The sequence below is a fragment of the Colletotrichum graminicola genome (genome assembly GCF_000149035.1).
Source record: "Colletotrichum graminicola M1.001 genomic scaffold supercont1.15, whole genome shotgun sequence".
Lineage (NCBI taxonomy): Eukaryota > Fungi > Ascomycota > Sordariomycetes > Glomerellales > Glomerellaceae > Colletotrichum > Colletotrichum graminicola.
Genome location: NW_007361019.1, coordinates 43659 through 69812, shown reverse-complemented (window position 1 = coordinate 69812; position 26154 = coordinate 43659). Strand labels below are relative to the sequence as shown.

At 54.1% G+C, this 26154-nt stretch overlaps 11 protein-coding genes across 11 annotated transcripts; 4 read left to right on the top strand and 7 right to left on the bottom strand.

Annotated features, from left to right (window-relative positions):
- Positions 1–141: 141 nt before the first annotated feature.
- On the bottom strand, positions 142–1457 carry GLRG_04602 (alcohol dehydrogenase GroES-like domain-containing protein; the record flags this gene model as incomplete). Its single annotated transcript, XM_008095287.1, has 4 exons — positions 142–444; positions 501–906; positions 974–1344; positions 1401–1457. The coding sequence occupies 4 exons, from the start codon at positions 1455–1457 to the stop codon at positions 142–144; spliced, it is 1137 nt and encodes a 378-aa protein (XP_008093478.1).
- Positions 1458–2996: 1539 nt separating this feature from the next.
- Positions 2997–3858, top strand: GLRG_04601 (2-deoxy-D-gluconate 3-dehydrogenase; the record flags this gene model as incomplete). Its single annotated transcript, XM_008095286.1, has 2 exons — positions 2997–3332; positions 3412–3858. 2 exons carry the CDS (start codon positions 2997–2999, stop codon positions 3856–3858), a joined length of 783 nt encoding a protein of 260 aa, XP_008093477.1.
- Positions 3859–4080: 222 nt separating this feature from the next.
- GLRG_04600 (uncharacterized protein) lies at positions 4081–5543 on the bottom strand (the record flags this gene model as incomplete). The annotated part of the gene is made up of 5 exons (XM_008095285.1): positions 4081–4245; positions 4298–4430; positions 4480–5228; positions 5280–5354; positions 5415–5543. The coding sequence occupies 5 exons, from the start codon at positions 5541–5543 to the stop codon at positions 4081–4083; spliced, it is 1251 nt and encodes a 416-aa protein (XP_008093476.1).
- Positions 5544–5554: 11 nt separating this feature from the next.
- On the bottom strand, positions 5555–5878 carry GLRG_04599 (uncharacterized protein; the record flags this gene model as incomplete). Its single annotated transcript, XM_008095284.1, has 2 exons — positions 5555–5684; positions 5820–5878. 2 exons carry the CDS (start codon positions 5876–5878, stop codon positions 5555–5557), a joined length of 189 nt encoding a protein of 62 aa, XP_008093475.1.
- A 1375-nt stretch (positions 5879–7253) lies between these two features.
- GLRG_04598 (acetyltransferase) lies at positions 7254–7879 on the bottom strand (the record flags this gene model as incomplete). Its single annotated transcript, XM_008095283.1, has 2 exons — positions 7254–7497; positions 7599–7879. The coding sequence occupies 2 exons, from the start codon at positions 7877–7879 to the stop codon at positions 7254–7256; spliced, it is 525 nt and encodes a 174-aa protein (XP_008093474.1).
- Positions 7880–11397: 3518 nt separating this feature from the next.
- On the top strand, positions 11398–14868 carry GLRG_04597 (lipase; the record flags this gene model as incomplete). The annotated part of the gene is made up of 1 exon (XM_008095282.1): positions 11398–14868. One exon carries the CDS (start codon positions 11398–11400, stop codon positions 14866–14868), a length of 3471 nt encoding a protein of 1156 aa, XP_008093473.1.
- Positions 14869–15231: 363 nt separating this feature from the next.
- GLRG_04596 (glycosyl hydrolase family 43) lies at positions 15232–16215 on the bottom strand (the record flags this gene model as incomplete). Its single annotated transcript, XM_008095281.1, has 1 exon — positions 15232–16215. The coding sequence occupies one exon, from the start codon at positions 16213–16215 to the stop codon at positions 15232–15234; it is 984 nt and encodes a 327-aa protein (XP_008093472.1).
- Positions 16216–17022: 807 nt separating this feature from the next.
- Positions 17023–17751, bottom strand: GLRG_04595 (coiled-coil domain-containing protein; the record flags this gene model as incomplete). The annotated part of the gene is made up of 2 exons (XM_008095280.1): positions 17023–17465; positions 17577–17751. 2 exons carry the CDS (start codon positions 17749–17751, stop codon positions 17023–17025), a joined length of 618 nt encoding a protein of 205 aa, XP_008093471.1.
- Positions 17752–19393: 1642 nt separating this feature from the next.
- GLRG_04594 (response regulator receiver domain-containing protein) lies at positions 19394–22185 on the top strand (the record flags this gene model as incomplete). The annotated part of the gene is made up of 2 exons (XM_008095279.1): positions 19394–21922; positions 21994–22185. 2 exons carry the CDS (start codon positions 19394–19396, stop codon positions 22183–22185), a joined length of 2721 nt encoding a protein of 906 aa, XP_008093470.1.
- Positions 22186–23014: 829 nt separating this feature from the next.
- GLRG_04593 (uncharacterized protein) lies at positions 23015–24209 on the top strand (the record flags this gene model as incomplete). The annotated part of the gene is made up of 2 exons (XM_008095278.1): positions 23015–23452; positions 23661–24209. The coding sequence occupies 2 exons, from the start codon at positions 23015–23017 to the stop codon at positions 24207–24209; spliced, it is 987 nt and encodes a 328-aa protein (XP_008093469.1).
- Positions 24210–24485: 276 nt separating this feature from the next.
- GLRG_04592 (tyrosine phosphatase) lies at positions 24486–25571 on the bottom strand (the record flags this gene model as incomplete). Its single annotated transcript, XM_008095277.1, has 3 exons — positions 24486–24672; positions 24762–25090; positions 25182–25571. The coding sequence occupies 3 exons, from the start codon at positions 25569–25571 to the stop codon at positions 24486–24488; spliced, it is 906 nt and encodes a 301-aa protein (XP_008093468.1).
- Positions 25572–26154: the final 583 nt, after the last annotated feature.

Genomic DNA, 26154 nt, shown 5'->3' with positions numbered 1-26154 from the left:
TAGGGGAAAGAATAAGAAAACTATCAGATGGGCTAGACAATCAGCAACCCCGCCAATCATGTTGTGTTTTTTTCGGCTTTTCTCTATTCCCTGTATTTTTATTTATTCATTTTAACTGTATAACCAGTACATGTCTCCTCCTCAACTTGACGTATCTACTAGAACCTTCAGCACCAGGTTGCCATTTTCATCCTTCACCTGGGCGGCCATGTCGAAAGCGTCTTTGATTGCGCTCAGCCCCTTGTAGCGGTGTGTGAACAGCTTTTCCAATGCTGGCAAGCCCTTAGGCTTCGTCGCGATCAAGTCGATCGCCTTGGGGTACGTGTTGGCGTAGCGGAAGACGCCGATGAAGTCGACCTCGCGCAATGCCGCGGCTGAAATGGGCAGCGTCTGGATCGGCGTGCCCATGCCGATAATGAGAATCTTTCCTCCCGGACGAGTGGACTGACGCCCAGTCAGTACGATACATGTTCACAAACGTCACCAGGGCTGCGACTTACAAAAATGGCCGTCTGCATACAGGTCTCAACACCAGTACACTCGTACGTCGCATTCAATTCGCCAACCTCCTCGCCGCCAATCTTGGCCTGCTTGACCAGCTCGGCCACATCCTTGGCATAGGATAGCTTGTCCTCAATCGTCTGCGGGCGCAGCGCCGGCACGACGACGCCAGCGTCGGCGAAGCCGTTGTCGAGCGCGAACTGAACGCGGTCCGCCTGGATATCGGCTATGACAACGCGCTGCTGGTCGGCCTTGCTCACAGCGGCACACAGCAGGCCCACGGCGCCGGCGCCGAAGACGAGCACGGTCGAGCCGCTGGGTAGGCTTGCGCGGTCACGAGCGTGCATGGCGACGGAGAGGGGCTCGGCGAGGGCGCCAAACTCGAGAGAGACGGTCTCCGGGAGCCTGTAAAATCGCTGTCAGTGTCCGCGCGCCTTCGAGCACATATGAGAACCATTCCCCGGGGCCTTACTTGTGGCACCACTTGGCCGGGTGGTTGACTAGCTCCTGAAGAGTCCCTTGGGCATGTGGAAATGCCTTTGCAGAGCTGCGGAACTTCATGCCCTTGCAAATATTATACCGCCCCATGGCGCAAAGGTCACAGGCCTCGCATGGCTGACCGACCTCAAGTGCGACACGGTCGCCCGCGGCGAGGTTGGAGACATCAGAGGCGACGGCGGTGACGACGCCGCTGGACTCGTGGCCGAGGGTGAGCGGCTCCCGTACGAGGATGTCACCGTTGCGAAAATGGGTGAAGTAGTGCAGGTCGGAGCCGCAGAGCCCCGTGGCCTTAATCGCGATCTGGACTTCGCCCGGCGCAAGCGCAGGGAGTTCTCTTTGTTCCTGCGCCAGTTAGGTACTTGAAGAAAAGTTAAGCTGTCCAGTGAGAGTTGGCTGACGATTTTGAGGTCCTTGGCGCCGTGAAGGACGGCAGTCTGAACTTGAATGCTTGACATGATGATTGCGCTTGTATTCGGTTCTTGGGTTGGCAGAGGGGTCTGAAGAGTCGAGCACAGTGCAGAGACAATCCAAAGGCGACAGAAACAGAGAGAGGAAGGGGCCGCAATGTTGTCGCGTAAGATGTGTGTAAGTGTGGAAGTGGTCCAGCGATAACGGGAAAAGTGAGAAGTGGGCTGGTTAAGCGGTTGATAATATCCTTGCCCCGATTCCGAACGCCGAGGGGGGAGGTACACGCACTTGGAGGCAGTTGCCGAGCCAGGTATGTATGGCTACGTACACAAGGATCCGATATCGACCGTTCGGACAAGGAGATGATCGAGACCAGGACCAGGACCAGGGCCAGACAGCACTGGGCCGGGACTTGGACGCAAATCGGCGGAGAACATGGTGCCAAGCGGCAATGCGAGTTGACAATGGAGGAGGGATGGGTACGAACGAGTAGGTACGTCAAAGATGCCCGGCATCATCCGGGGAACCAAGCAAAGCAAGCTTGCCGAGGCGGTATTCGGAATTCTGTCCGGCGTGCGAGACGCAACGGGCTACGAGGGGGTCGCTGCCATCGTGAAGGGATTAAAGGGGCCAAGGGGGGAGGGGGGGTGGGGGGTAACTCTGCAGTAAAACTACCTAACCTACCTGACCTCCCTAAGTAGGTACTTGCCGCGGTACGGTATGGAGTGAGAAATCTCTGTTCTTCATCGTGACTGACCGTCCTCTGACCCTCTTCATTTTTCGAGCTCCGAGATGCGGGGAGCGGGGAGAAGGCCATCCAATCCTACCTCCTTACTGTCCCCCACCAACGTTGACGCAGAGTGGGGGCGGGGTACCGGGTCCTACCTAGTCAACTTGGTACCTACCTCAGGTAGGTAGGTACCGGTACTGCCCTCTCCCCTCAACTGAGTTCTGGGCGGATAGAAACCTAATGCTCGAGGCCGAACTCTCGCCGTCTTCTTGACGCCTCCCGCGTTATCCAATTTCGATTTCAGTGCGCATCCTGGAGGACTTGGACCGAAAGCAAGAAGAGCAAGTCAGATTCTGGTTGTTGGGGATGCACTGAACCCCTGCAGCTGAGGGGTAAAGTAGCACTTTGGTACCTGCCCAGGTACCTAGGTACCTGGGTACGAAGTAGTGGTGATGATAGTGGTGGATGAAGGTAGCGAGTACGGAGTGTCCGTAGGTACTATGTGGGTGGTGCCCCGCACCCCTCTTTCCACAGGTTGGATCGTGAGACTCCCTATCAATTACCCCGCGTGTTTTTCATGCTATAATTCCCTTCAGTCTCGTGGATGAGGTACGTCTTAGATCAACCCATAAACTCAAACGCGATGGACTGTCTTGCGAAGCCATTGGTTTATCGGCTTGGCGAGAGAGCGCTCCTGTCCGGGATGGCTCAGCAAACCAAGTATAGCTCATCAACGTTCGGTGGGGAGGGGGAGGTTATTTGCCATATATGACCCCCCACCCTCCTCACACCAATCCGTCTCTCGACTGTGTCTCGTAAATCCCTCCTGCAAATAAACACCCCATACCACGACACGATGGCTTCGCAATTCTTCTCCCTCGAGGGCCAGACCGCTCTCGTCACCGGTGGCACGCGCGGAATCGGCGCCGCCGTGGCAGTGGGCCTCGCTGAGGCCGGCGCCGATATCCTCCTCGTACAGCGCGACGAATCAAGCACCTCGACCAAGGAGGCCGTCGAAAAGCTCGGCCGCAAGGCCCAGATATACACGGCCGACCTTGGCTCTCAGGAGAGCGTGGCAGCTCTTGTTCCCAAGGTCCTCAAGGATGGTCACCAGATCCGCATTCTCGTCAACTGCGCCGGCATCCAGAAGCGTCACCCATGCGAGAAATTCCCCGATGACGACTTTAATGCTGTAAGCCTGCGATAGTACTCTAGGAACCCAGAAACCGAATCATCGATGCTAATACACCAACTTTTCCTCCCCCAAAAAGGTCATCCAGGTTAATCTTAACTCCGTCTTCACCCTCACACGTGATGTTGGCGCGCACATGCTCAATCTTGAGCCGCACCCCGTCACCGGCCGCAAGGGCAGCATCATCAACTACGCCTCGCTGCTGACCTTTCAGGGCGGATTTACGGTCCCGGCCTATGCCGCCTCCAAGGGTGCTGTCGGACAGCTAACCAAGAGCTTCGCCAACGAGTGGACCTCCAAGGGCATCACCGTAAATGCCATCGCGCCTGGTTATATAGAGACCGAAATGAACACGGCGCTGCTCAACGACAAGGAACGTCTCGCGAGCATCAGTGCACGCATCCCCGCCGGCCGTTGGGGCACACCCGAAGATTTCAAGGGTACTTCGGTATACCTGGCCAGCAAGGCCAGCGGCTACGTGAGTGGGCACATCTTGGTTGTCGACGGTGGTTGGATGGGCCGGTAGATAGTACCGCAACACTGCCGTGTAGACAAAAACTCACAACAACAATAAGAACAACAACAACAACAACAACAACAACAACGACCCAAAATGAACGAGTAGAGATGGGAAGTCTAACAGATTCGGTTCATTTCGCGCCCAGCCTTATTATGGCTCTTGGTTGGGGGAGAAGAAAAAAAGAGGACATTGTATTCTATCGCTACTAGTACTACACGTAGAGCAGCCTCAAACGCTGCTTGCCATGACGCTCTCCATCCAAGGGTAGACTGATGCATTTGCCATCGGGTATCCCATATGCAACGCTCCCGAAAAGAACCTCGCCTCCTTGGGCGTGCCGTGCTCGAACAACATCATTGAATCCTCAATGGGCATCAAACCGTCCAAAGTGCCCTAAGATGCCGTCAGTTATTGGCGGCCGTACAAGGTAGATACTCATACTCACGTTGATCAGCAATAGGCGGGTAGAAGGCTTGTCGATGATGCCAGCTTCAAGCAGAGAGAACTTTTTTTGTACCCCAGCCTTGTAGTCATCCACCGACTTGTAACCATGCTTCATGGCCATGGCAGGTGTCAGACTAGCGCTAGTCAGCTCAAGTGCGAGAAACAAAACTGAGCACAACTCACAGGAACGGGTATTCGTGGCCATCGGCCTTCTCTAGCCATTCGGGATCGAAGAAGTAGTGGCACCCGGCTCCCTGCGCAATCGATCCAGCCAAGCGGCCCTTGTGCGTGTGCGCAATGCGGATGGCGTAGTACCCGCCCGAGCTGAGACCCCATACCAGGACTTTGTCCGTATTGAACCGGCCGTCGGCGGCGATCCAATCGAGCACACTGCTCCACAACCTATCCGGGCTTTTCGGGTCGGCCGAGTCCGCAGGGCAGTCCGCGGTCCCGGGGATCTCGACAATTACACTTCCCCATCCACGCGCCAGAAACTCATCGGAGCGGACAGTGTTGTCAGGGCGGTACCCATCGAGGCCCGTCATCAGGATGACGACAGGGCAAGGGTTGCTCCTGGACGCTGCGTGAGGAACTCTCACGTAGGCGGGGATGGACTGTCTATCTCCACCTTTGGCATGGGCGTGCAGAATATCCACGTCATTAATGGGGCAGTCCCAGGAATGAGCTGCCCTCAAGTAGACTTCTTTTTGAGCCTCCCATGCCTTCCACTTGACCGGGCAGTTGACCTCGGGGTAAGCCGTGATATAGGGAAACCGAGCAATGCGGTAAACTGTACACGCTCGTAGGTACAAAGCGCTCGCCTGCTTCTTGTCGCCGGCAGAGGCAGCTTGGTCGCCTTTGGCAGTCAGCGACTCGGCGATGGGGAAAAAGGCCTCGGTATAAGCGGGGGATGTTCCGTCATTGATATTGTTCTGGGCCGATGTTAGGCCCCTTCTTATGATAGCGAACCCAGTTCCGCTTACCTTGATCAGATGCTCGAAAATGGGCTCAAAGTCCTCGTACTGGCCGTCATGAAAAGGGTAGACGCTTTTGGTGCACTTTTCGAGCCAGGTCAGAAAACAGCGTATCAAGCTTCTCATCATCATTAGGATACGCACAGGGAATTTCCACTTCGTCTCCCAGAGAGCCTTGATGCCTTGGTGATGGGGCATAGTCCTCTCGAAGGCTTCGGCGCCCATCACCCACTGCCGCTTGCCATCCTGCTCGGTGTGCTTGTGCGGCGACATCCTGAAAGCGGTTAGGAAATGACGCGGACGGTTTTCTGCTTCGTGAAAATCGGCAATCGGCCCTTGGCGACGTAAATTGGCTTCACCTTGCTGAAGCTGCGACGGCGTACAACCTCTCGGGTAGGGGATCTGCTGAGAACCCTGGGAGAAACTGAGTGAGCACGACTGTGACTAGTAGACTAACGTCACACGAAGAGAATTAAGGCCGATGTAACTGACACGGTTCGTCCAATTACAGTCTACAGTGACGATGACGCCGAGGGGGCTTGGACTTACTCTAACTGAAGTGAAGCAATTCGCACGCGAACGATGGCAGAATGCAGGTCCTCGATCATAATGAAGGTTGAAGACAAACGGCACCAGAACTAGTTTATATATGAAGGGACGCTTGCGATCTGCAGACGCCAATGCTGACACCCAATGATGAGACGCGCTCGGAGTTTTACGGGGTGGACTTGCAGGGCTTGATATAAGTTGGCAGTGGCTTACTCGGACTCTTGTTGTTGGGGATATCCGTTGTCCGATCGTGAGACGCGATGCTACTGTACTACAAAGCAATGAACACTGGAGGGGTGGATGTGGAGGCCGGTCGCCTTATAAATCACGACGGCGCCATGATCAAGTCTCGTGGGCCATTTGCAACGAGCTGCGCTATGGCCAAGCATGTGAACATCCGTGTGAGGTGCCCAAGTCCCGACTCTGGGCCTCTACCCAAGCTGCTCGCCCTACTTGCGACATGTCAGGTTGGTCATGGATGGGGGGCCTCCGAGAAAGAGCGAGGCTGGCATCCGGCGGCGTAGCTTTGCGATGATGACGGAGGGCGGCCGGACCCGTCAGCTCTATCAATTATCCGGATCCGGTTCTGCGACCTTTCCTCTTTTGCTTCCCACTGTATGGTGATGCCAGAGAGCATTGTAATAGCAGCAGAGGCAGCCAAAACAAGGAGTCCGCTGCTTTAGCAAACACCGTAGCGGCGGTCAAATGGAAAAATAGGTTCTTTGGGGAAAGTGATCCGATTCATGGCATGTGAAACGGACAGTACGCGATTCAATCTTGGATGGTCCGCCGGGGTGAGACGGCAAGAATAAGAAAAACCCCTTTCCATGTCATAACTCATAAGGTCATTCGGGAGGGGAGCAAGCCCTCCCCTCGGTGGCGCACCGGGAAGGGTATAGTATGCATGTCACGGGTGCCAGCCACTCGGATACAGACGAGAGTCAGCAGCGATCTGACCGTGGCCAAAGATGATGGAGCCGCGCAGTGTGGCCATCTGTCGTAGGCCGTTGAGTGCTGGTCAGATAATGTAACATTGAATTAGTGATTCAAATCATAGAAGCGACCAAGTTGCATGGTGAGATGTTTGAACGGACATGCGAAAAACGGGATCGAGGTCGGGACAGGCTGGCGCGGACCAGAGTGCCACATATCGAAGTCAACCAAACAAGACATTTGAAGAGGGGCTTGATGTCTTTCTATTCTTTGATTTATCCGGTCTTGTTTATCCATAATTTGTGAGCTCGGAGCTCGTCTGATCTAGGATGTTGGTCTTGAGCTTCCGGTCTGTGGCATCGCCAGCTAGCAGCCCACCATTGTAACCCGGATCTGTCTCGTACAAAACCGAGTCAAGTCGAGCCCGAAGCTAACGCAGTGACGCGGCACGGAACCAGATGACAAGCGTGCTGGGAGTAAGAGAGGGGACTGGTGAATTGGCTACTGGGCCTTAGTCTTGTCTCCCTCGTAATAATGGGCCATCTCCAGACCGGCTCGCCTGAAGCCGCACTTGACGTAAAAGCCCTCGTTGGCTTCGCTGCAGTCCAGGATGCTCTTGTAGCAGCCGACCTTCTCGGCGATGAAATCGAGGGCCTGGATAATGCGCAGACCGAGTTTCTTGCCCTGCTGATCCTTTGCTACGGCGATATCCTCGATGTGCCCGACGAGACCAAGGCTATGAATGCTGCACGGAAGACGGGCGGTCAGCATGCCTTCCAAGCATAGAATGTGGCGGTTATGCGACGGTAGACAGCACCGCTATCGCCCTCCTCAATTGCGACTTACAACTTGCGCTCGACTATTAAAGCACCAGTTCCGACAACGGCTTTCCTACTCGTGTCCTCAACGACGAGAATGTAGTACCCGTCGCTCTTGGACAGCCAGTTGTAGCGCTCTGCGAATTGGGACTCGCTGATCTCACCAACGGTGGTCAGGACACGAAGGCAGTCTAGAAAACCAGTGTTGTAGTCGGACTGGCGAAGGGCGCGGACGATGTAACCCTCGGGGAGAGCAGAGGCGACCGTTGGAGACACGAGGTCGTCAGAGAAGAGACCACTTTCGGCCATTGCTGTCGGTTGTGACTGCGATGAGTTGTTGAGGGGCCTCCGACAGAAATTCTACCAGCGCCGAGGGAGGGACTGAGACGGCTTCAACGGCGGGAGAGGGGACAGGTCGACTTCGCGCTACACAATATTATGTGCAACTGGGAGTTGCGGCACTGCGCTGAATTGGTCAGTGATGCTTTCGTTGGGGGTGAATCCGGAAGCTCGAGTTGAAGGCGTTGAGTCCAAAAGCAAGACAGTGGAGCGGTGAAGAAGAAAGCGGGGATGGGAGAGGAGAGAAGAGAGGCAGCGAGGGCGAGCCGACGAGAATGTGGTTGTCGACGCGCGATGTTTGCTAAAGAAGAAAGTTGCACCTGTTCTCTCTCCGTCGTGCCGGACTGGACTACGGCTCACCAGGGCGCGAATAGGTAACAATACCATCCATCAAGCAGGTCTGGTCCATCGCAATCGCAAGGTAGCCTCAAGGGGGGGAGGGGCCTGTGTGGGGTTTTGTCGTAGGGGGAACACAACCCTTGTAAAGATACGAAGTGTACCTATTTAAAGCCCAGTGACAGCCCCTCGCCGTCGCCAAGGACATGCAAATGGCTGCCATCACCCGTTGAAATCTGTATGACTGCCCGTAAACTCCAGCGAAACTTCAGCGTGGAGGCTCTGAATGCGGCCAGCATAACAGTGCGTGCGACCTGAAGAGAGCTGTGGTCAGCCTCACCTTCACTAGGTACCTACCTATATAGTAGTGCCTACCTACAACAGGGCACAGTTGTCCTCTTCAGGAACAAGACAGAGACTGCTGGGGAAAGGGGGGGAGGGGATATACTGTTTAGCCCTGGCATGTCGTGCAAACATGACGTCTCATTGGTAGGTACTTGGGGCAGAGCTGGCGGGGTTTCCAAGGCCCCTTCCCATCCATACGGGAAGATCTGCCGGTTTATTGATTGCTTATAGCTATTCATAGTAGGGCAGACTTGGGCTTACGACCGAAGAAACGCAGTATGCGGAATGGAGCTTGGTAGCTAATACGAGGAAATGCGGAACATCAAATACTCTCTTTGGCAAAATTCCGTCAACCCTGATATCCAGCCCCGCCCATTGGCAGGTCTCTTTGAAAAAGATAGAGCAAGGAAGAAGCGTAAAAGAGAGAAAAAGAAAGGAAAGAAAGAAAGAACGAATGAAAGAAAGAAAGAGAGGAAACCCTCGGTCGCTCGAATGTGATATCAAGGTGGCGGTCCGAGTCTCGATGATCGATTCCTTGCCCTGCTTGCTACGATGTGGAATTTGCAAGTGTGTGATGAAGAGTGTGAGTGGATGCGGTCATGGGGCCACGTTCTGACGCAGTAGACCTGGGGAGAATATGGTACTGTGAGAAGCACATGAAGATTGGAACAGATGGAGGAATGTTAGGCTGTTTAATGTCACGGGTCTGTGGCATCGTTAGACCTGATCCTGTAATTACCCTCCTGCCTGGGTTTGGTGAGAGGTCACCTGGACATGGAGCAGGACTAAGGTTTGATAATCGGGCTCTTGCGAAGAAACAAAACAGATATGGAGATCAACACAACACGTCGGCATATCTGAGAAGGCAGGAACGGCAGGCAGGCAAGCAAGAAAGCGCGATGATGCATGAAGGCGAACGCCAATCGCGATCGAGCTTCTCTCTTTTTCGTCTGGCGCATGTGCCCATATGTAGCTAAGTACCCAGGTAGGTAGTTAGGTACCTAATTAATCATGGTACCTAGCAACTCTCCTTCGATCTTTGCTGGGAATGCCGCAGTTTCAGCTTGTGTTCTAGTGCGCAGTGTCCCTCCTAAAAACAGACTAAATAGCCAGATCCTTCCCCAAGCCACAATGACTATGGCGATGAGGAACGGACCAACTCGGCACACCCTCCTCCGCTAGTCGTCTTCGGCTGGCTGTCAATTGCCGACCTGGTCTCGCTAAGGATGCGTGTGCACCTGTACCTGCTGATAGTAAATCTCAGCTCGTGGTTGCAGCCTTCGTGATTGTCATTCCTGTGCCCCCCTCTCTCTCTTTCCATCTCTGGTTGGTTGACTGACTGACTGACTAGAGACGACCTGGAGATGTACCAAGGTACACTTTCCTTTATTCCAATAGCGCTAGTATCAGTAGTCGAGCAAGAGGAAGAAGAAGAAGAAGAAGAAGTAAAATAAAATAAGATAAACGAAGCCTTCAACGGTTGTCACCAACCAAGTCCCCCCTTTGCGCCATAGCATATTGCGGTATATTTAGCCTGGGAACTAGAGAAGGGGGGATGAGAGGCAGATAGACGCTCATGCACAGGTCGAAGCGCAACCAAACTTGCTTGGTTCTACCGACAATCAGACACGACCAGCGCTACCGTCGCCGTAGCTGCTTAGCACCGGCTGCTAGTCCAGTCCAGTGTCTTGACTCTTCTCAGGTCGGCCAAATCCATCTCCATCATCCCATCCCGCCCCATCCTCCCTCCCACAACTACCACGTAGCGTCATACCCGAGCCTTACCACACAGGGGAACCCGACTTTCGCTACTGCCTACGTGTCTTTGCCCCCCCTCCCAGAGCTGCGGAGAGTGACCCAGCATGTTACCCCAAAGTATCCCCTCTGTGCCTCCAAGACACCATCACCGACAACGACACCAGTGCCTATGAGAGACGGGATGGCATGGCATGGCATGGGGTCTCCGCGCCGTCGCTCGTGTCGCGCATGAACATCCCCCACATAATGCAATCACATGCTGCCATACCCAACGTCTCACCCCACTTACTCCTATTAGGACCCTGGCACCGCGGCGGCTCAACACGTCAACCCAGCTACCGCAACTCTAAGCCTAGAATACCCCAACTGATTTCCTCTTCGACGCGCTGCAGTACGAATACGCCGCGCTCTTTTTTTTTCACATCTCCTCCGTCCTCCCACTCTGTCCCCGTCACCTTCCACGCACTTCAATACAGCATAACACGCACTCTTACAAGCCAGGTAGGCAAACAAACATTATACGCCCTAGGATTGGCTTGACAGACAGTTCTTCGGCTACGTCGAGTCGAGAGCACACGGCGGACCAATCGATCGCTATAGAACTGCAACTACTCTCCACTGCCTATTCCGGCCAAACAACAGGTACACCCACCCCTCTGCGCTGCTCCTCCAGCCGCCGAACGTGCCTGAATGTTGCCACCACTATCGGCCGGCCCCCCCTTTCTTCGTCACTTCACCTAATCTCGACCTCCGCTACTACTTCTTCTCGCCCTTTCCTGCCATCCGTCGTCTTATATCCGACCTGGCGCCTACCTTGGCCACTTGAAGGCGTCGCTGGTTGTTTCGTCTTCTTGTCATCCTCACTTTTTTACTCGTTACCTGCCGCCTGCCCAAGCCTTGATAAGATCTCCGATATAACATGGCATTTGTACCTCTCGTACAACGAATTTACCATCCGTAATTCTATTCTCGATGCCCCCTGCCTCCTCTTCGTATGCGACCACCTACGTCCATACCTGCGCTGGCACTGGCATCCGTACCAGGACACCATGGAAACCATGGACTCAGATGATGATTGGGACGCCGACGGGCCACACGACTTGATCCACATCCCTCTTGAACCTCATCAGGGGCGGACAGTACTTCCAACTCCCATTGCAAAGGCCATCAGTCTCGCCACTCGCTCAACCTGCTTGGCTATCCGCGTCGGCACTCTCATCAGCTCCTATGGCTTCGATGCTGCCAAGTTCACCACCCTCTCCAGTCTGGAGCTGGGCAGGGGCATTCTTGAGGGAATACTCAGCAGGTCTGGCAGAGACATGCTCATCCGCTCTAACAGTGACTTGGGTAGGGAGGATGCCGAAACCGTCCTGGAGAGAAGCTTGGAGCATTTACACCATGCCATGTCACAGATCGTATTTTGGACTACCACAGGCTTCCAGATGACAAGCACCACCTTTTCCGTCGTGTCGGAAGTATCACAACTACTTCTTTCGTCTCTCGACCAGTTCTTCGGCTCTACCGACTCATCACGTGCTATCGCTAGTATCATTACTCTTATCCGTCGCGAATTTCAGAACCCGGCAACCGGGGTAGAGGGCGAGCGCGTGGGTGTTGTTGACCTTGTAATGGGCTTGTGCGCTTTGGCGTACCTGCAACGCAAATGTCGGCGCTTCCTTGACGAAGAAAGTCGGCGGCTGGGTCATGATGAAATCGTTTGGGACGTTGTTGTTCTCAACGACGGAGAACGAGTCGATGTCCATGAGAACAGTCTTTACGGAGTGCACAAGGGCCGCTACAAAAGCAAGGGCCCCGATATCTTGGTTTCCATATCGGGTGATCAACCAAGCCCTAGTATCTTAGCTACCATCGAACGCCATGGAGAGCGAGAGACAAGCGAAGATGACGACGACGACGACCTGCCCGAGATCCGTCTGAAAAACCAGATTATGCGATCTATGCCCTCGGACACAAGCGTTTCTATATCAACAACTACCTTGACAAGAAAGATGATCACTGTGGATTTCACTGGTCCCGAGCCACCAACCTTAACACCGCCTCCTGGTGTAGAGGTCGTCGAACGAGAAGTCCTGCCATCGGCAGAGTACCCAAAAGAGCAGCTGACACGGCAACTACCAGTTGCCGATGTTCCGACATATCGGGTTGTGTACAGGGTGGACAAGAGCAAACAGCGGACAGCAACATTCCGAGGTTATGAAGAGCCAGAAGAGACATCTGGAAAGGTTGAATCCATGGACGACACTGAAGACTCCGATGGCCATGGCCGAGACAGCGACAATGATGACCCACCCCCTGTTCCTCCTAAAGCCTCGCTACCGGCTGCCTCGACAAATTCTTCGCGGGCAGGGACAGAATCCATTTCGACCCCTCGGGCAAAACTTGGCCCCAGGCTTCCGTCAATCTCTCCCAACAGCAGGGCTTCTCAAATCCCAACGCCGAAACAGAATCCGGAAAACGCGCCTAATCAAAAGCGGCAGCGAGCGCCACTTGCCCCGTTGCCAGCGAGAGCACGCCATGAAAACGCTGTACCATCGCATTCCGATACCGCCAAAGCGAAGAGGACCATAGGCGAACCGTTGTCAACAGGAAAGTCGTCAGAGAAGCCTACCGAGAAGAAAGGTGGTATCCGACAAGCTTTGAAAAGAGGTACCAGTTCGAATATCTCCAACCTATTCCACCGAGATGGAGCACGCACTCCGAGTTCGCAACCCATTGGGAAAGCCAAGCAGACACCTCGAGCTGGACCCGTGGACAGGACTACGCGCACTGCCGCTCAAACTAACCGACCTTCCCAAACTCGGGCCATGGGACCGACTGCTGCTTCCAGCTCCCGAGGCCGTAATTACGAGAACCCTTCGCCAGTGCCTCGCAGCTCCTCTCGAGCTAGTTACATTTCGGTCCATGAGCGCCGGCGAGATTCGATTGTTTCACAGACCGATACTTACTCTTTCCATACTTTTGAAGGGCTCCGGCCACAGTCGCCAGGATTTGGTCGTCGAGACGGTATAGGTCAGTCTAGTATCCCCAAGTCGCGGTCGGAGAAAGACATCAGCGACCAGAAACCATCGTCGCCCATGAAATCTCGCAGGGCACGGTCACACGCCAACACGCCAAGTCTCTATAGCATTGCGAATACAGGCTCTCAAACGTCGCTGGTTTTGTCATCATATTTCCAGAAGAGTGCATACACAGACTCCGAAGCCATTGATACCCTGAGGCGCGCGGGGACAGTAGATGGCGTCTTCCCGGCCTTCCACCTGCTTCGTAACATCACCCGATATATGAGGTTTTCTTCGGCTTCCTACGGTTCCAACTTTCTCAAGTTCATGGGTATTTCGAAGGAGATGCCCCTGCTCAGAGCTCTAGACGACACGCATCATGAGATCCGATCATTTGCCCACCACACGGAATCCGAGGCCGAGAGTATTCTTCTTGCTTCATTCGTTGACGCCCAAGGAGGATCCGACACGACTGGTTCTACAGGAACCGGCGTTCCCCTGGTCCATTACATCTCTCTAGATCATGAATCGAAAGCCGTTGTACTCGCATGCCGCGGCACGCTGGGCTTCGAGGATGTTTTGGCTGATATGGCCTGCGACTATGACAACCTGTACTGGAGAGGCAAGTCATACAAGGTCCACAAGGGTATTCACGCGTCTGCCCGGCGTTTACTCTACGGCGGCGACGGCCGTGTTTTGTACACACTCAAAGAAGCTCTGGATGAATTTAGTGATTATGGACTGGTCCTCTGCGGACACTCCCTAGGGGGCGGCGTAACAGCCCTACTGGGTACGATGCTCGCGGAACCATCGTCTACGGGCACAGGGTTTGTCACCACGTCTGAGCCGCATCGTCGCCTTCTAGGAGACGGACGCTTTCTGGAGACGGCCACGACGCATGTGTGCCTCCCGTCGGGCCGTCCCATTCATGTCTACGCCTACGGACCCCCCGGTACCATGTCGCCTGCACTCCGCAAAGCTACCCGTGGCCTCGTCACAACCGTCGTCCACGGTTGCGACCTGGTCCCGTTCTTGTCCTTGGGCGTCCTGCATGACTTTCAAGCTGTGGCGCTCGCGTTCAAGAGCGACAATCACGAGGCCAAGGTTGAGGTGAGGCAGCGCATATGGCAGGCCTTTCAGTCAGGCCTCGCGGAGAAGTGGTATACGAGTAGCAGTCGCTCGATGGTTGCCGACGAGGACAAGTGGAGCATCTCGGCGTTGACAATGTTGCGGTCGAGCATGATGAGTCTCAAGCTTTTACCCCCGGGGGAGGTTTTTATCATCGAGAGCCAGCGTGTCTTGAGACGCGACGCATTCCTCTTGTCTGATGAAGAGTCTATTGGACGACCTGCACAGCGAATCGTGCTGAAATACGTGAGGGACGTTGAGTCCAGGTTTAGGGAGGTCCGCTTCGGCACGAGTATGCTCATCGACCATAGCCCGGCGAAGTACGAGGATGCGCTGAAGAAGCTACGCTTTGGAGTTGTTGAGACGGGTTGAAAATGCGGCTTGCAAACACTACCACTTATACACTTTTCCTTTGTTACTGGGCGCAAGATCCCCATGCAACACTATACCCCCCTTACCCCCCTTCCCCCCCACCCCCAAAATATGATGAGCAAATACGCGTTGGTTTAACACATCTTGACATAGTAAGCAAAACATGTTAGCACCAGAAGAGAAGGGAAGAAAACACAAAGAGGCGTGGTGGGTTGGTTCAATTAAAACCATGCCATTAACTGGAATTTATGTAAACGCACAGAGAGATGACATAGCAGAGCTTTCTCTTCCTGATACAAGACAATAATAGGCAATCTAGATAATTCAACGTGTCTCACTACAGTTCGTTCTACAGTTTATCGTTCACTGTAACTTCTCCGTTGTGATCTTGCCGTCTGAGTCGTAGAATATCTCTTTGACCTTGACGGACCTCAGGTGGTCCACGCCATTGCTCAGCTCACAGTCGTGGTGGAACAGCCACCACCGACCCTTGAACTCAACGATGGAGTGATGCGTCGTCCAGCCCAGCACAGGCTCAAGAATGCGTCCGCTGTAGGTAAATGGACCCAGTGGGCTATCGCTGGTTGCGTAGCAAATATAGTGGGTGTCACCAGTCGAGTAGGAGAAGTAGTAGAGGCCGTCCTTCTTATGTAGCCAGGCGGCCTCAAAGAAGCGACGGTCGTGGTCATCAGCTGCGATGGGCCTCTTTGTCTCTGGATCGAGGATTTGAATCTCCTGAACCTCGCCGTCAAATTGGTGCATGTCGTTTGTCAGTCTAGCGACGCGCGGGCCTAAGGCGTAGGCGCCCTCACCAGTGGGCTCCTTGGGGCCGAGCCACTCAGTATCGAAAGCGTCGTTGCCCTTTTGGTAACACTGGAGCTGGCCACCCCACAGACCGCCAAAGTAGAGGTAAGCCTGTCCGTCGTCGTCGACGAAGCTAGCGGGGTCGATGCTGTAGCTGCCCTTGATAGGCTCGGGATCTGGGGTAAAGGGACCCTCGGGCTTGTCCGAGACGGCAACACCGATGCGGAAGACGTCCTGCTTATCGCGGGCGGGGAAGTACATATAGTATTTGCCGTCCTTAAAGGCAGCGTCGGGAGCCCAGAGCTGCTTCGAGACCCAAGGGACATCCTCAGTCTTCAGGACGACGCCGTGATCGACGACAGGCTCGAGAGGGTCCAGTGATGAGGTGCTGAAGACGTGATAGTCAGCCATGTCATACTGGTCGCCATTATCGTTGAACTTTATGTCGGTTTCTCGATCATGGGATGGGTAAATGTAGATCTTGCCGTTAAAGACGTGGGCCGAAGGGTCAGCCGTATAAAGGTGGTTGATGAGGGGCGCCATCGTGGAGGGGCCTGAGAGGTGAAAGCGGGAGTGGGGCAATGAGTGCCGCGTGGGTTTGGTTGTAGAATTGGGCTTGAGCGATATGTCTTTGGGATTGTTGGGTTGTGTGAAATCAAAGACGTAGGAAGTCCCAAAGTGTCTGTAAAAATTTAGCATAACCTAGAGAATGCCCGGGAGGAATGGCTTTTATGACGAAAACCACTTCTCCACCATCGCAATGGACCAGCGCGTGGATGAATTTGATGATGTTGGCCCGGTAGGGTGGAACGCGGGACGACTAGCCAGCGGCTTTTGTATTTATCCAGCGCATTTTCCCGGTTTACCCCATCCTGGCGGATGCGCTTCCCAATCGTTAATTCGTACCGGGCCACCTGAGCCCGCCATACACAACGCGTCAATGGTAAGAACCTTGACGCCGCATTGGTGAGGAGTTGCCGAACGATGGCTAGTAGGCCGGTTCGAATGGCATTGAGGGGGAACCATCATTCATTGGGGAACGCAGAAGCCCTCGTATCAACCTCGCTCCCGCACGGGATAGAGGCTGGCGGAGTCGTCTCCCCTCCCAAGGCTTTACTACAGCCATTCTCCGTTACCCCCTTCCCCCTCAAACAGGAACATCTCTCGGCGGCAAGCGGAAAGTGGCGGCTTCAAGGCAGGTCGAGATTAGCCGAAACGCCAGAGGCGCGGTCCAGGTGCATGCTAGGGTCGATGGCAATGTTGAGCTGCATCTGGTCATGAAGAGAGTACTCTTATCGCGAGGCCAGCAGTAAAACATGGAAATGGTGTTGGCAGTGTTACAATGGTCGATCAGAAATCCTGGACACCGGTCTCGCCCTGCTTGACGCTGGCTTGTTCGTCGACATCGCTAGCCCAATTGGGATCTTCGTCGTCAAACCATGCCTCTTCAGCGTCGCGTCTCCACATGGTGTCGTATTCGTCGTTATGATCTACCAGACTGTAGTCGAAATCTTCGTCATGGCCACGAACGAAACGTTCTGTCAGAAATTCTTGCCATCTCTTAAGTCCTTCTTCCTTGTTCTGTGGTTTGGATAGATCAGCCATAGTAGTGAACTCTCTGACGTATTCAGGCGCCGATTCTGCCTCGGTTGATGCCTTGAGATCGGCAAGACGAGCTTCACCCCTGAGCAGAGAGCTTTCCAGGACGCCCGAGTAGCCTTTGGTCTTGCCCTCAGCCTCTCTCTCAGGAGGTGTCTGAAACCTTCGAATCAGGGAATCGTAGAGGAGAGTGTCTGGGAAAAGCTGTCAACGTTATTCTGGAATATCACGGAGGTCGGTGCCGTGACTGATCCGTACGTTGGTTTCCTAAGCAACGCACTCCAGGAACACATGTCAAGACGAACCTGCAAGTTCATGTTCAGCATTGTTAAAATACTCGGGGTTTCTCCCGAGGTATTCTTGGCGACGGTTGCGAGACCGTATATCGTTGGTCTTGGCAGATGACTTTGGCGGGCGGGGAACCGGCTTGTCGAAATGCAGACTTTGCGCTTTCCGTTCTGCTTCAGTGAATGAAGGCATTGCAAACATCGTCGGAGGGGTCTTCTATAGGTAGGAAGGCATGCACAACCAAGCAATAGTAAGACCCACTGGTGCATGAGTGAAAGATGCGGTGACGGGTATTCGGGATGCTCTTAGACTAAAATGAAGGAGTGAGGTCAAAAGTGAGTGAGTCTCAAGACATTCGGACGCGAATTAATTGGCCTCTGAGGCAGGAAACCACCAAGTTTGGGAGCTACTAGGTAATTACCTCAGTAGATGTCTGTTTGCAGTGTGGGGCGCGACCTGTCCGAGGCACGTACTCTAAACCGCGTTCCGTACCATCAACTTGGATGTGCTCTAGTAAGAAAACCTCACAAGCCACACGAGAGAAGAACACTTGACTCCATGCACAATCCGATTTCCTCTTGGAAACAATCTTGAAATTCACACCAAAGGCATCCTTATCTTTCTTGAACGGGTTCGACAGGGTTTGTTGCCAAAGCGCGTTTGTGGCCTCCCTGATATTCCATCCGTGCCTAGCTACCTACCAACTATGTGCATACCTAGGTACGCATTATGTCCTAGCCTCCCTGAAATCTGCCACAACTCTGGCAATGTCCCCTAGGGCGTTTCCTTGATCGAGTTCGGATTGGCTCCTCACAAGGGCGCTGTGCTGTCAGTGTGGCCTGGCAGAGACTGGTGAGGGGGACTCGTTAGGTAAGAACGGTTCCGTCCATGGTTCAGGGATTTATTTGCATGAGCTGCATGGGCTATCCCACCCAACCGACGGTTGACTCCACCATGGGTGCCATGCTCTGCGTTGCCAGGCTGTCTGTGAATGCATGTGTGTGAATGTGTGAGGTGCCGAGCCAATGTGCCAGGGTTTAATGAATTAATTGAGGCATCCTGCCCGCCTCCAATTACATCGTCCAAGTTTTTGTCTTGATTTGTGTGGCTAACCTTTTGGTGGCTGTTTCTCTCCGTCCATGATCCAAAATAATCAGCCTGATGGTACAGCGATTTATCGGCGCTTGCCCTGGGGTTCATCTTCCCCCTGACTCTGGCCTGAATTTGCTTGACGCATAGCGTCTTTTCGAGTACGAACCTGGACCGCTCACTCTTGTTCGCTGTCTTCCTCTGTCTTCCGCTGTATGTCCGGGTCTGTATCCCATCCCTTTCATTGTGATTGTACACAGGTCTCCCCCTCGAGAACTCCAACTCGCTCGCTTATCATCTGCCCATTTGTCGTTCTGGACATACTGGTCATTTCCGTATTGTATCCATTCCACTTTTGTCCCGGTTTACTGACCGTATTCTACCGTATTCACTGTATCACTTCTACAACTCTACAGAGCCCAACGGCATCCATCTTCCTCCATCCCTCCCTTCCTCTCTCCTCACCTTGGGTGACCAAGGCCACCTGATATCAAATCCACCTCTCATGCCACCCACGCTGGCCATCCCATCGCGCGTCACCCTTCGCCCGCTCGGCGTGTCTCAATCTCCGCCCACTTGACCCAAAAAGACCCGCCAACACCACCATCACTACAAGGGCACGGCGATACCCAAGACAACGAGCACGTCGCAACAAGACACAATACCAATCCGAATCGTGGCAGCCCGCCTCACCTTAACGTCTCGCCCGAGAGTAGCCCTCTCCCTCTAGCTGCATGTCATCTCCATGGGTACTGCTGGGGATATTCGAGCTCGTCTCCGAGCAAAATTCTCTAGAAGAAACTCGGCTGCACCGTCCTTGACGTCCAACGGCACCGGCACGAGCACCAACGGTGATGCTCATGGCTCGCAGCAAGCGGATGGAACGAGTCTTACGCGGCAATCCTCGGCCGCTGCATCCATTCCCAGGTCGCGGGCGAGCTCCCAGCATCCGCACCCACATGCGCACCTACCACATTCCACACCTCCCTCGCGCTCGCCAACTCCGCACCAGCCAGATCACGACCTGCAGCATCTGCAGACTCCGCCACAGTCCGCCACACCCTTAGTGACAGGCAGCCCTGGCGACCACCCGCTGCAGCAGAGATTGAATGCAATTACGGCAACGGACACAGTAGCGCGAGGCGCGCATGCTGAAGAGGATCAACTGGAAGAGCGCTTGTTGCCACAGTCGTCGTCGCCTTCATCAGAACATCAACAGGTCCAACAACATGATGACCCGATCAATCATGGAACTCAAGATGGCGGTGCGTCTCTCAACAGCGACAACCCGTTGGTGACAGAGGACACCCCAACTACTGCTGCAACTGAACCAGCGGACAACCACAGGTCCGCAAGTAGCGCCAGCAACAGGACCAACACAGACACTGTGCACGAAGCCCACAAGCCACACCCCAACCTTGACTCGCTGGCTCCCATGCAGCCCGCGGCGCCTGACCGACGCTTGGTTAGTGAACCGATGGACAACAGTCTGCGCTCATCCTCAACCACTCCTGCTGTTGCAACTGCACTTAGTAACAGCCTCCCCATCATCAACGAGGACCAGACTCCCGAAGCCGACGACAAAGAGAAAACCCTACATCTTTCACAGCCGCTTCCGCTGCCGCAGGTTCACCAGCCACTGCCGCCCAAGATCGACGCGGCACCCACCGTTACTCTTGAGGCTGTTTCTGCTGAGGACCTGAGCGACGACCAACTTGATCCCCTTAGCCATGCCCTCGGCACCCCGACACCCCTCGCAGCCAGCATCCTCACAACCTTGCCGCGGCCATACGGCACCCCCCGTCGACAGAGCCTCCTACCGAATCGCCAAACGACGCTAATCCGCAATTTGCTCGAAGCACGGGCAGACCACGAAGTCGACCCAGCCGCCACCGATTCGCTGCTTCCAAACATCGCGAACATGGTCACCCGCAAGGTCTGGGTCAGACGCCCTGGTGCCTCTCCCACCCTCATCACCATTAATGGAGATGACCTAGTTGATGATGTGCGCGATATGATTTTGAGAAAATATGCCAACTCCCTGGGCCGACACTTCGATTCTCCCGACCTTACTCTACGCATATGCCCGCGCGAACAAAGTCACGATCGTCTCCTGGGCCCGGAAGAGCCCATGGGTCGCACTCTCGATGCGTACTTTCCTGGCGGACAGAACGTTGAAGAGGCCTTGCTCATCGATCTACCCAGCCGCCGCACGCCAAGGCCATCACCTCGCGTTCCTACACATACTACAACCATATGCTACAACGATGATGCCAGACCTTCTGAGGCCGGCGAAGGGTATTTCCCTCCCGTAACGGGAACGGCATCTCTTCCGTCGCCGAATCTGCCGGTTCCTCTTGTCGCCCCAGTCACTGTTCCTGCGACGCATCCCGTTCATCCCGTGCACGCCCATACCACGCAGCATTCTATTGCAATTCTTGGGACTGGCCAAGTACCGCCGATACCCTCACCGAGACCCCGCCCATACCGAGATCACCCCGATCGTCCTCGCCTGGGAAGGACACATACCTCATCGCCTACCATCCTGAACCAGACCAATGTCCAGTCCATGACGCCGGCCGCAGCCGCCGCTACGGCCGCTCACCCTGCCCATTCGTTTAACCCACGGCTACCACCTTCAAGAACACACTCGAATACCTCGGAACAGTCCAATGTTCCACCGGCTGCCCCTCCACTTCCAACCCCTCCTGCCCCTGAGATCCAATCGGTTAGAGTCGCAACCCCTCCACCAAAGATTGCCTCTCCTCGACCAACAATTCCTCGACCCAATAAGCCTAATACTACTAAGAAGGCTGACCATCCGACTCTGCCGGCCGGCATACTGAACGGCGGAGTACCGCCCATCAACGTACTAATTGTAGAGGATAACCCAATCAATCTCAAGCTACTTGAGGCCTTCGTTAAGCGCTTAAAGGTGAGGTGGAAAACGGCCGTCAACGGCCGCGATGCTGTTACCATGTGGAGGACCGGCGGGTTCCATCTAGTATTGATGGATATTCAACTTCCCATCATGAGTGGATTGGAGGCCACTAGGGAAATTCGAAGGCTAGAGAGAGTCAATTCGATTGGCGTCTTCTCTTCGTCTGCGTCAAGCGTGCCGGAGGCCCCTAACGGCGAGCCCGAGGAGAAAGATAAATTGACGAACATGGAGCTTTTCAAGAGTCCCGTCATCATAGTGGCCCTGACTGCCAGCTCTCTGCAAAGCGACAGACATGAGGCACTGGCCGCCGGTTGCAATGACTTTCTTACGAAGGTACGTAAACAGTCTTGGTAGTTTTGTTCCTCTACAACCCGAAACACTCCGAACTGACATGATAACAATAGCCTGTCAATTTCGTTTGGCTGGAGAGGAAAGTTATGGAATGGGGTTGCATGCAGGCCCTCATCGACTTTGACGGATGGAGGAGGTGGAAAGATTTCTCTCAGCAAAACGACGAAGCTGAGGCGAAGAAGTCCGCCGCTCTGAAGACGAAGGCAAAGAAAAATCGTTTATCGATGACGTCTGTTCCGGCATAATGGATGATTTGAAGCTTGTTGACATTGGGCGACTGGTGTTTCCGAATACCAACCTCTATCTTCCTCTGACCAGCAGAAGTTTGCAGTCAAGACGAGGTGGATGGGCCGATCGTGCAAGGCCCATTCCTTACCACAGCTCCTTCATCCATCGCCACAGTACGAATTCTAACGTGGGACATCTGCATCATGCGCAAGAATTGGCGGCAGTGCTGCTATTGCAAAATCGTGGACGTGTCCATTGTTGCTGACACACGACCGTCTAAACAAAGAAACATAATGTCTCGAATGGAATATATGGAATATACGAAGAGGGATGCGCAGAATGATACCAGGTAGCGCATATACATGGAGTGTGTAGTAATTATAATTGGCACAAACGAAGCAACAATCTCACCTGATACCAGATTTTCTGCTAGGAATAACATGCGAGATGGAAGTCTCTATTCATAAGGATGCCTTCATATCGACTTTCAGGCAGCATTCCCTCGCAACGTTCCCTGGTGCGGTTGCTACCAACCAAACCCGTATTCCGAAGTTTAGCATCGGCACCCTTTAGCCTGACGAACAAGGCAGCATTGGATGCCGTCGCCTGCCGTGAAAGCTGAAGACAAGAAAAAGTACACCTGAGGCCCGTGAGGGTATGACTAAGGCATGATGGTATGGTCCGTGCGCCAGCCAGTACGAAAACAAGGGAAAATTTTGGACACGACATGAGTTTTTCCCTTCCCAAACCAACTCCGATAATCCTTCACCACGGTTTCCAATGGTCGCTTCGCTATAACTCGGTGAATTCAGGCGCGCTTTCCGCGGCCAGTGCATTTTCATCACAATGGCGCCACGAGCCGGCTCATCATTATCGCCAATGGCCCTTGCGGCCAAGTGGTGTGATTCTCACGCGAGCACAGCATCACGGTCTCGGCCAGCTGCGCAACTTACTTGTGCATTTTCAACAACGTCACAACAATTCAGAAGGTCAAAACCACAGCATGACCTTCAAACTTGGCTCAAGACTCGGGGCTCCATCTTCCGTGATGTCCCCAATGACGGTCCCAAGTACCTGTCCATGAACGAGGACCAGCCCTTCCCGATGAATCCATTCTTCAAGAGTCAACCCGTGCTGAGTGAGGATATGAGGGAAGAGATCTTCACAAGGGTTAAGAAGAAAAAGGAATCCTTGAAGCTAGTCTCGGCTGAGCTTGGCGTCGATGTTCGCCGCGTCGCTGCTGTTGTGCGCATGAAGGAGATTGAAAAGCAGTGGGTTGCGGAGGTAAGCTATTAACATTCACTTCTTATACCCAAGTATGGATCTCCCTCAGCACTATGATGATCAACTTTCCAAAATTCGATTAGTCTTGAAGACGCAACATATGGTTACACACTGGCACTGCGAGCCTCTCTGATTTGCTGACTTACGAACAACAAAATTTTTGCACATTCTTGTCCGACTTCAGTCAGCTAACTCACCGACTTGACAGCGTAAACCATTGGCCAGACCATACGCCAGGGCGGTCCTGCGGATGCTGCCTCAGACTCACCTGAATAAGGACAGGCCGGACCTGCAGACTCCTCACGAGCCTATCAACGAGATACATGTTCATAAGCTTACGACGCAACAACTGTTTGTGCCTGTCTCAGAGTCCCGCCAGTTCAACAGAGAAGATGCTGCCAAGGCTTTTCACAGAAAGATGCTTTCCGTTGACGACCGTTCGCCACACAAGGAGCTCATCTCCATGAAGAAAGCTGACGCTGCTGGGGGTTCGAAAGCAGACTTGATCAAGAAGTTCAGAGAGGCCACAAGAGCTGAAGAGGACAGGTTGGTGGAGAGAGAGCGCCGCCGTTTAGAGAAGGCCGAGGAGGAGACGCAGCGTGTGGATACTGGACGTTTCGAGTTCCGGTTCAAGGAGATGAACGTTGAGAGTGCCGGCAAGGACGGCCGGGGCAGAAGAGGAGTTGGCTGGAGATACGGCGTCCCTTTCTACGACCGCCGGAAGGGGGAGCTCAAGATTCCCACATCGGTGCCTTGAGCACGCCATTTTTTCTTACCTCTACCTGTCATCAAGGCGGTTGTCGATGGCGCTGAAACGGGACGCCGGCCCAAGAACGGGCCATGATACCCCCCAAAGCCACTGAAAGATGTATCAAGCCTATAGGCATCACGGTGCTTCGTGTTGGCGTTTATCCTTCTGTATGATAAGCGACTATATCTATTTACTGTATATGTACATGTACCTGTATAACGACAATATCAGCCGAAGGGTCGGCTCGTACAAGAGTCACGAGCCCATTAAAAATTCAAATAATCACAGCAAGTATTTTGAGTGTGATATCCAGTCTAGTGCTTGATGCTCGTCGGAAATATCCACTACGAGATTGGAGCGAATCTTATCAATGGCCTCTGCGGATACGCGACATCTATTTTGCACGTAAGCCTCGATGGAACCATACTCCTCGCGAAGCTTGGCTAGTGTTGCAAGCATGCTTTCCTTCCTGGACTCGGCATTAGCAGTGTTGGCAAAGGAGGACATGTCGCCTAAGTGCAGGACAAAGGATGGCTATGACCAGGAGCGTCCACATACGGGGAACTAATCATACGCCGGACACCCTGGAGGTTTCCTTTGAGGGCTTCGGTGGCGAGGAGGTGGTTAACAATCTCTTCTCTACGGTCCTGGAGGCCGATGTTCGTCAGGCTGTACTCGTGTGCAACGACTTCGTCCGCGACGCCGCAGAGGCTAAGAATTATGGCGCAAATAACGCCAGTCCTATCCTTGCCGGCAGTGCAGTGGATGAGCATCGGAGACGGGGGGTTGGGGGTTGCGAGGTGAGAGAGGATAGTGCGAAAGGGGTCATTGGGGTGGTCAGGCTCCGAGGCGGTGCGTAGGATATCAGTGTAGGCTTTAGTGAAACCCTACGAGAGGTTTAGAATACAACCGCATCGTAAGAAGTTCCAGTCATATGATCGGGAGAACCATCTGACGAAAAAATGGACGGGGGCTCACCTCGGTACTGTCGCTTGAGTAGTTACGATAGCGAAGGGCAATGGCCTCTGGCCCGTAGTCCTCGTCCCGGAAGACGGGAACGAAGACGCGCTGGGCACCGGGCCAGTCGCGCACGTTGCAACTCGTCCCTGCCTGGGCGAGGCGCTTGAGCTCGATGGTGGAGCGGAGATCGTAGACATGGGTGATACCGAGATCCTGGAGGCGGGTGACGCCGTCGTCGGTAAGGCGTGAGGGCTCTGCGGAGCGGAAGACAACACCAGGCCTGAGGATGCGGCCGGGCTGGGCATCAATGGGGTAGCCGCCAGCATCGCGGAAGTTGGGCAGGCCCGGAATGGTGTGAAAGGGCGGTGATGGCAGTTTGGCCCCGGCCTTTGGGTTTGCATCTGTCATTGTTCGAGACTACGGGTGTTCCTGGTGGTGTGAATGGCTCTATGACGCCACAGGTCGTTGAAGAAAACGGAGCAGTCGGACCAGGCTGATCTGTGTGCGCCCGTGGGTTGAAAGTGAGTTCTGTGGGGAAGGTGGTATCCGAGGCATCCTGGCAGCGCTTTCTGGAGAAGAGGCCTGGAACAGTGATGCGCGTCTCCCAATATCACACTGAGGCAACGATGTCATCCTTTATTTCCCTCTAGTGTACTTCACTGTCACTTACGACCTAGTCGGACGCAGCACATTACATACGAGGAAGACGATGCAGATTGAGAGGCGCTTCTTTCCATGGTAAACGCCAGCGCCACATTTAGGCATCCATCCAACCAAAGCAAATGAATCAGGAACATACGCATTGCTTAGCCTTCCACCCTAGAAAGTCAACAAATGTTATCTTCGATCTGACTCGAATGCGTGTCGCGCAACTGTGCCGTCCGATGCGTGTCTTTTGAGTTCGGGCAGCCAGCACCAGCTTATTGTCGAAAAGGGCGGGAATACTGTGGCGGAATTGTGCATGCAGGCTCGTGACGGTTGTGTATAAGGG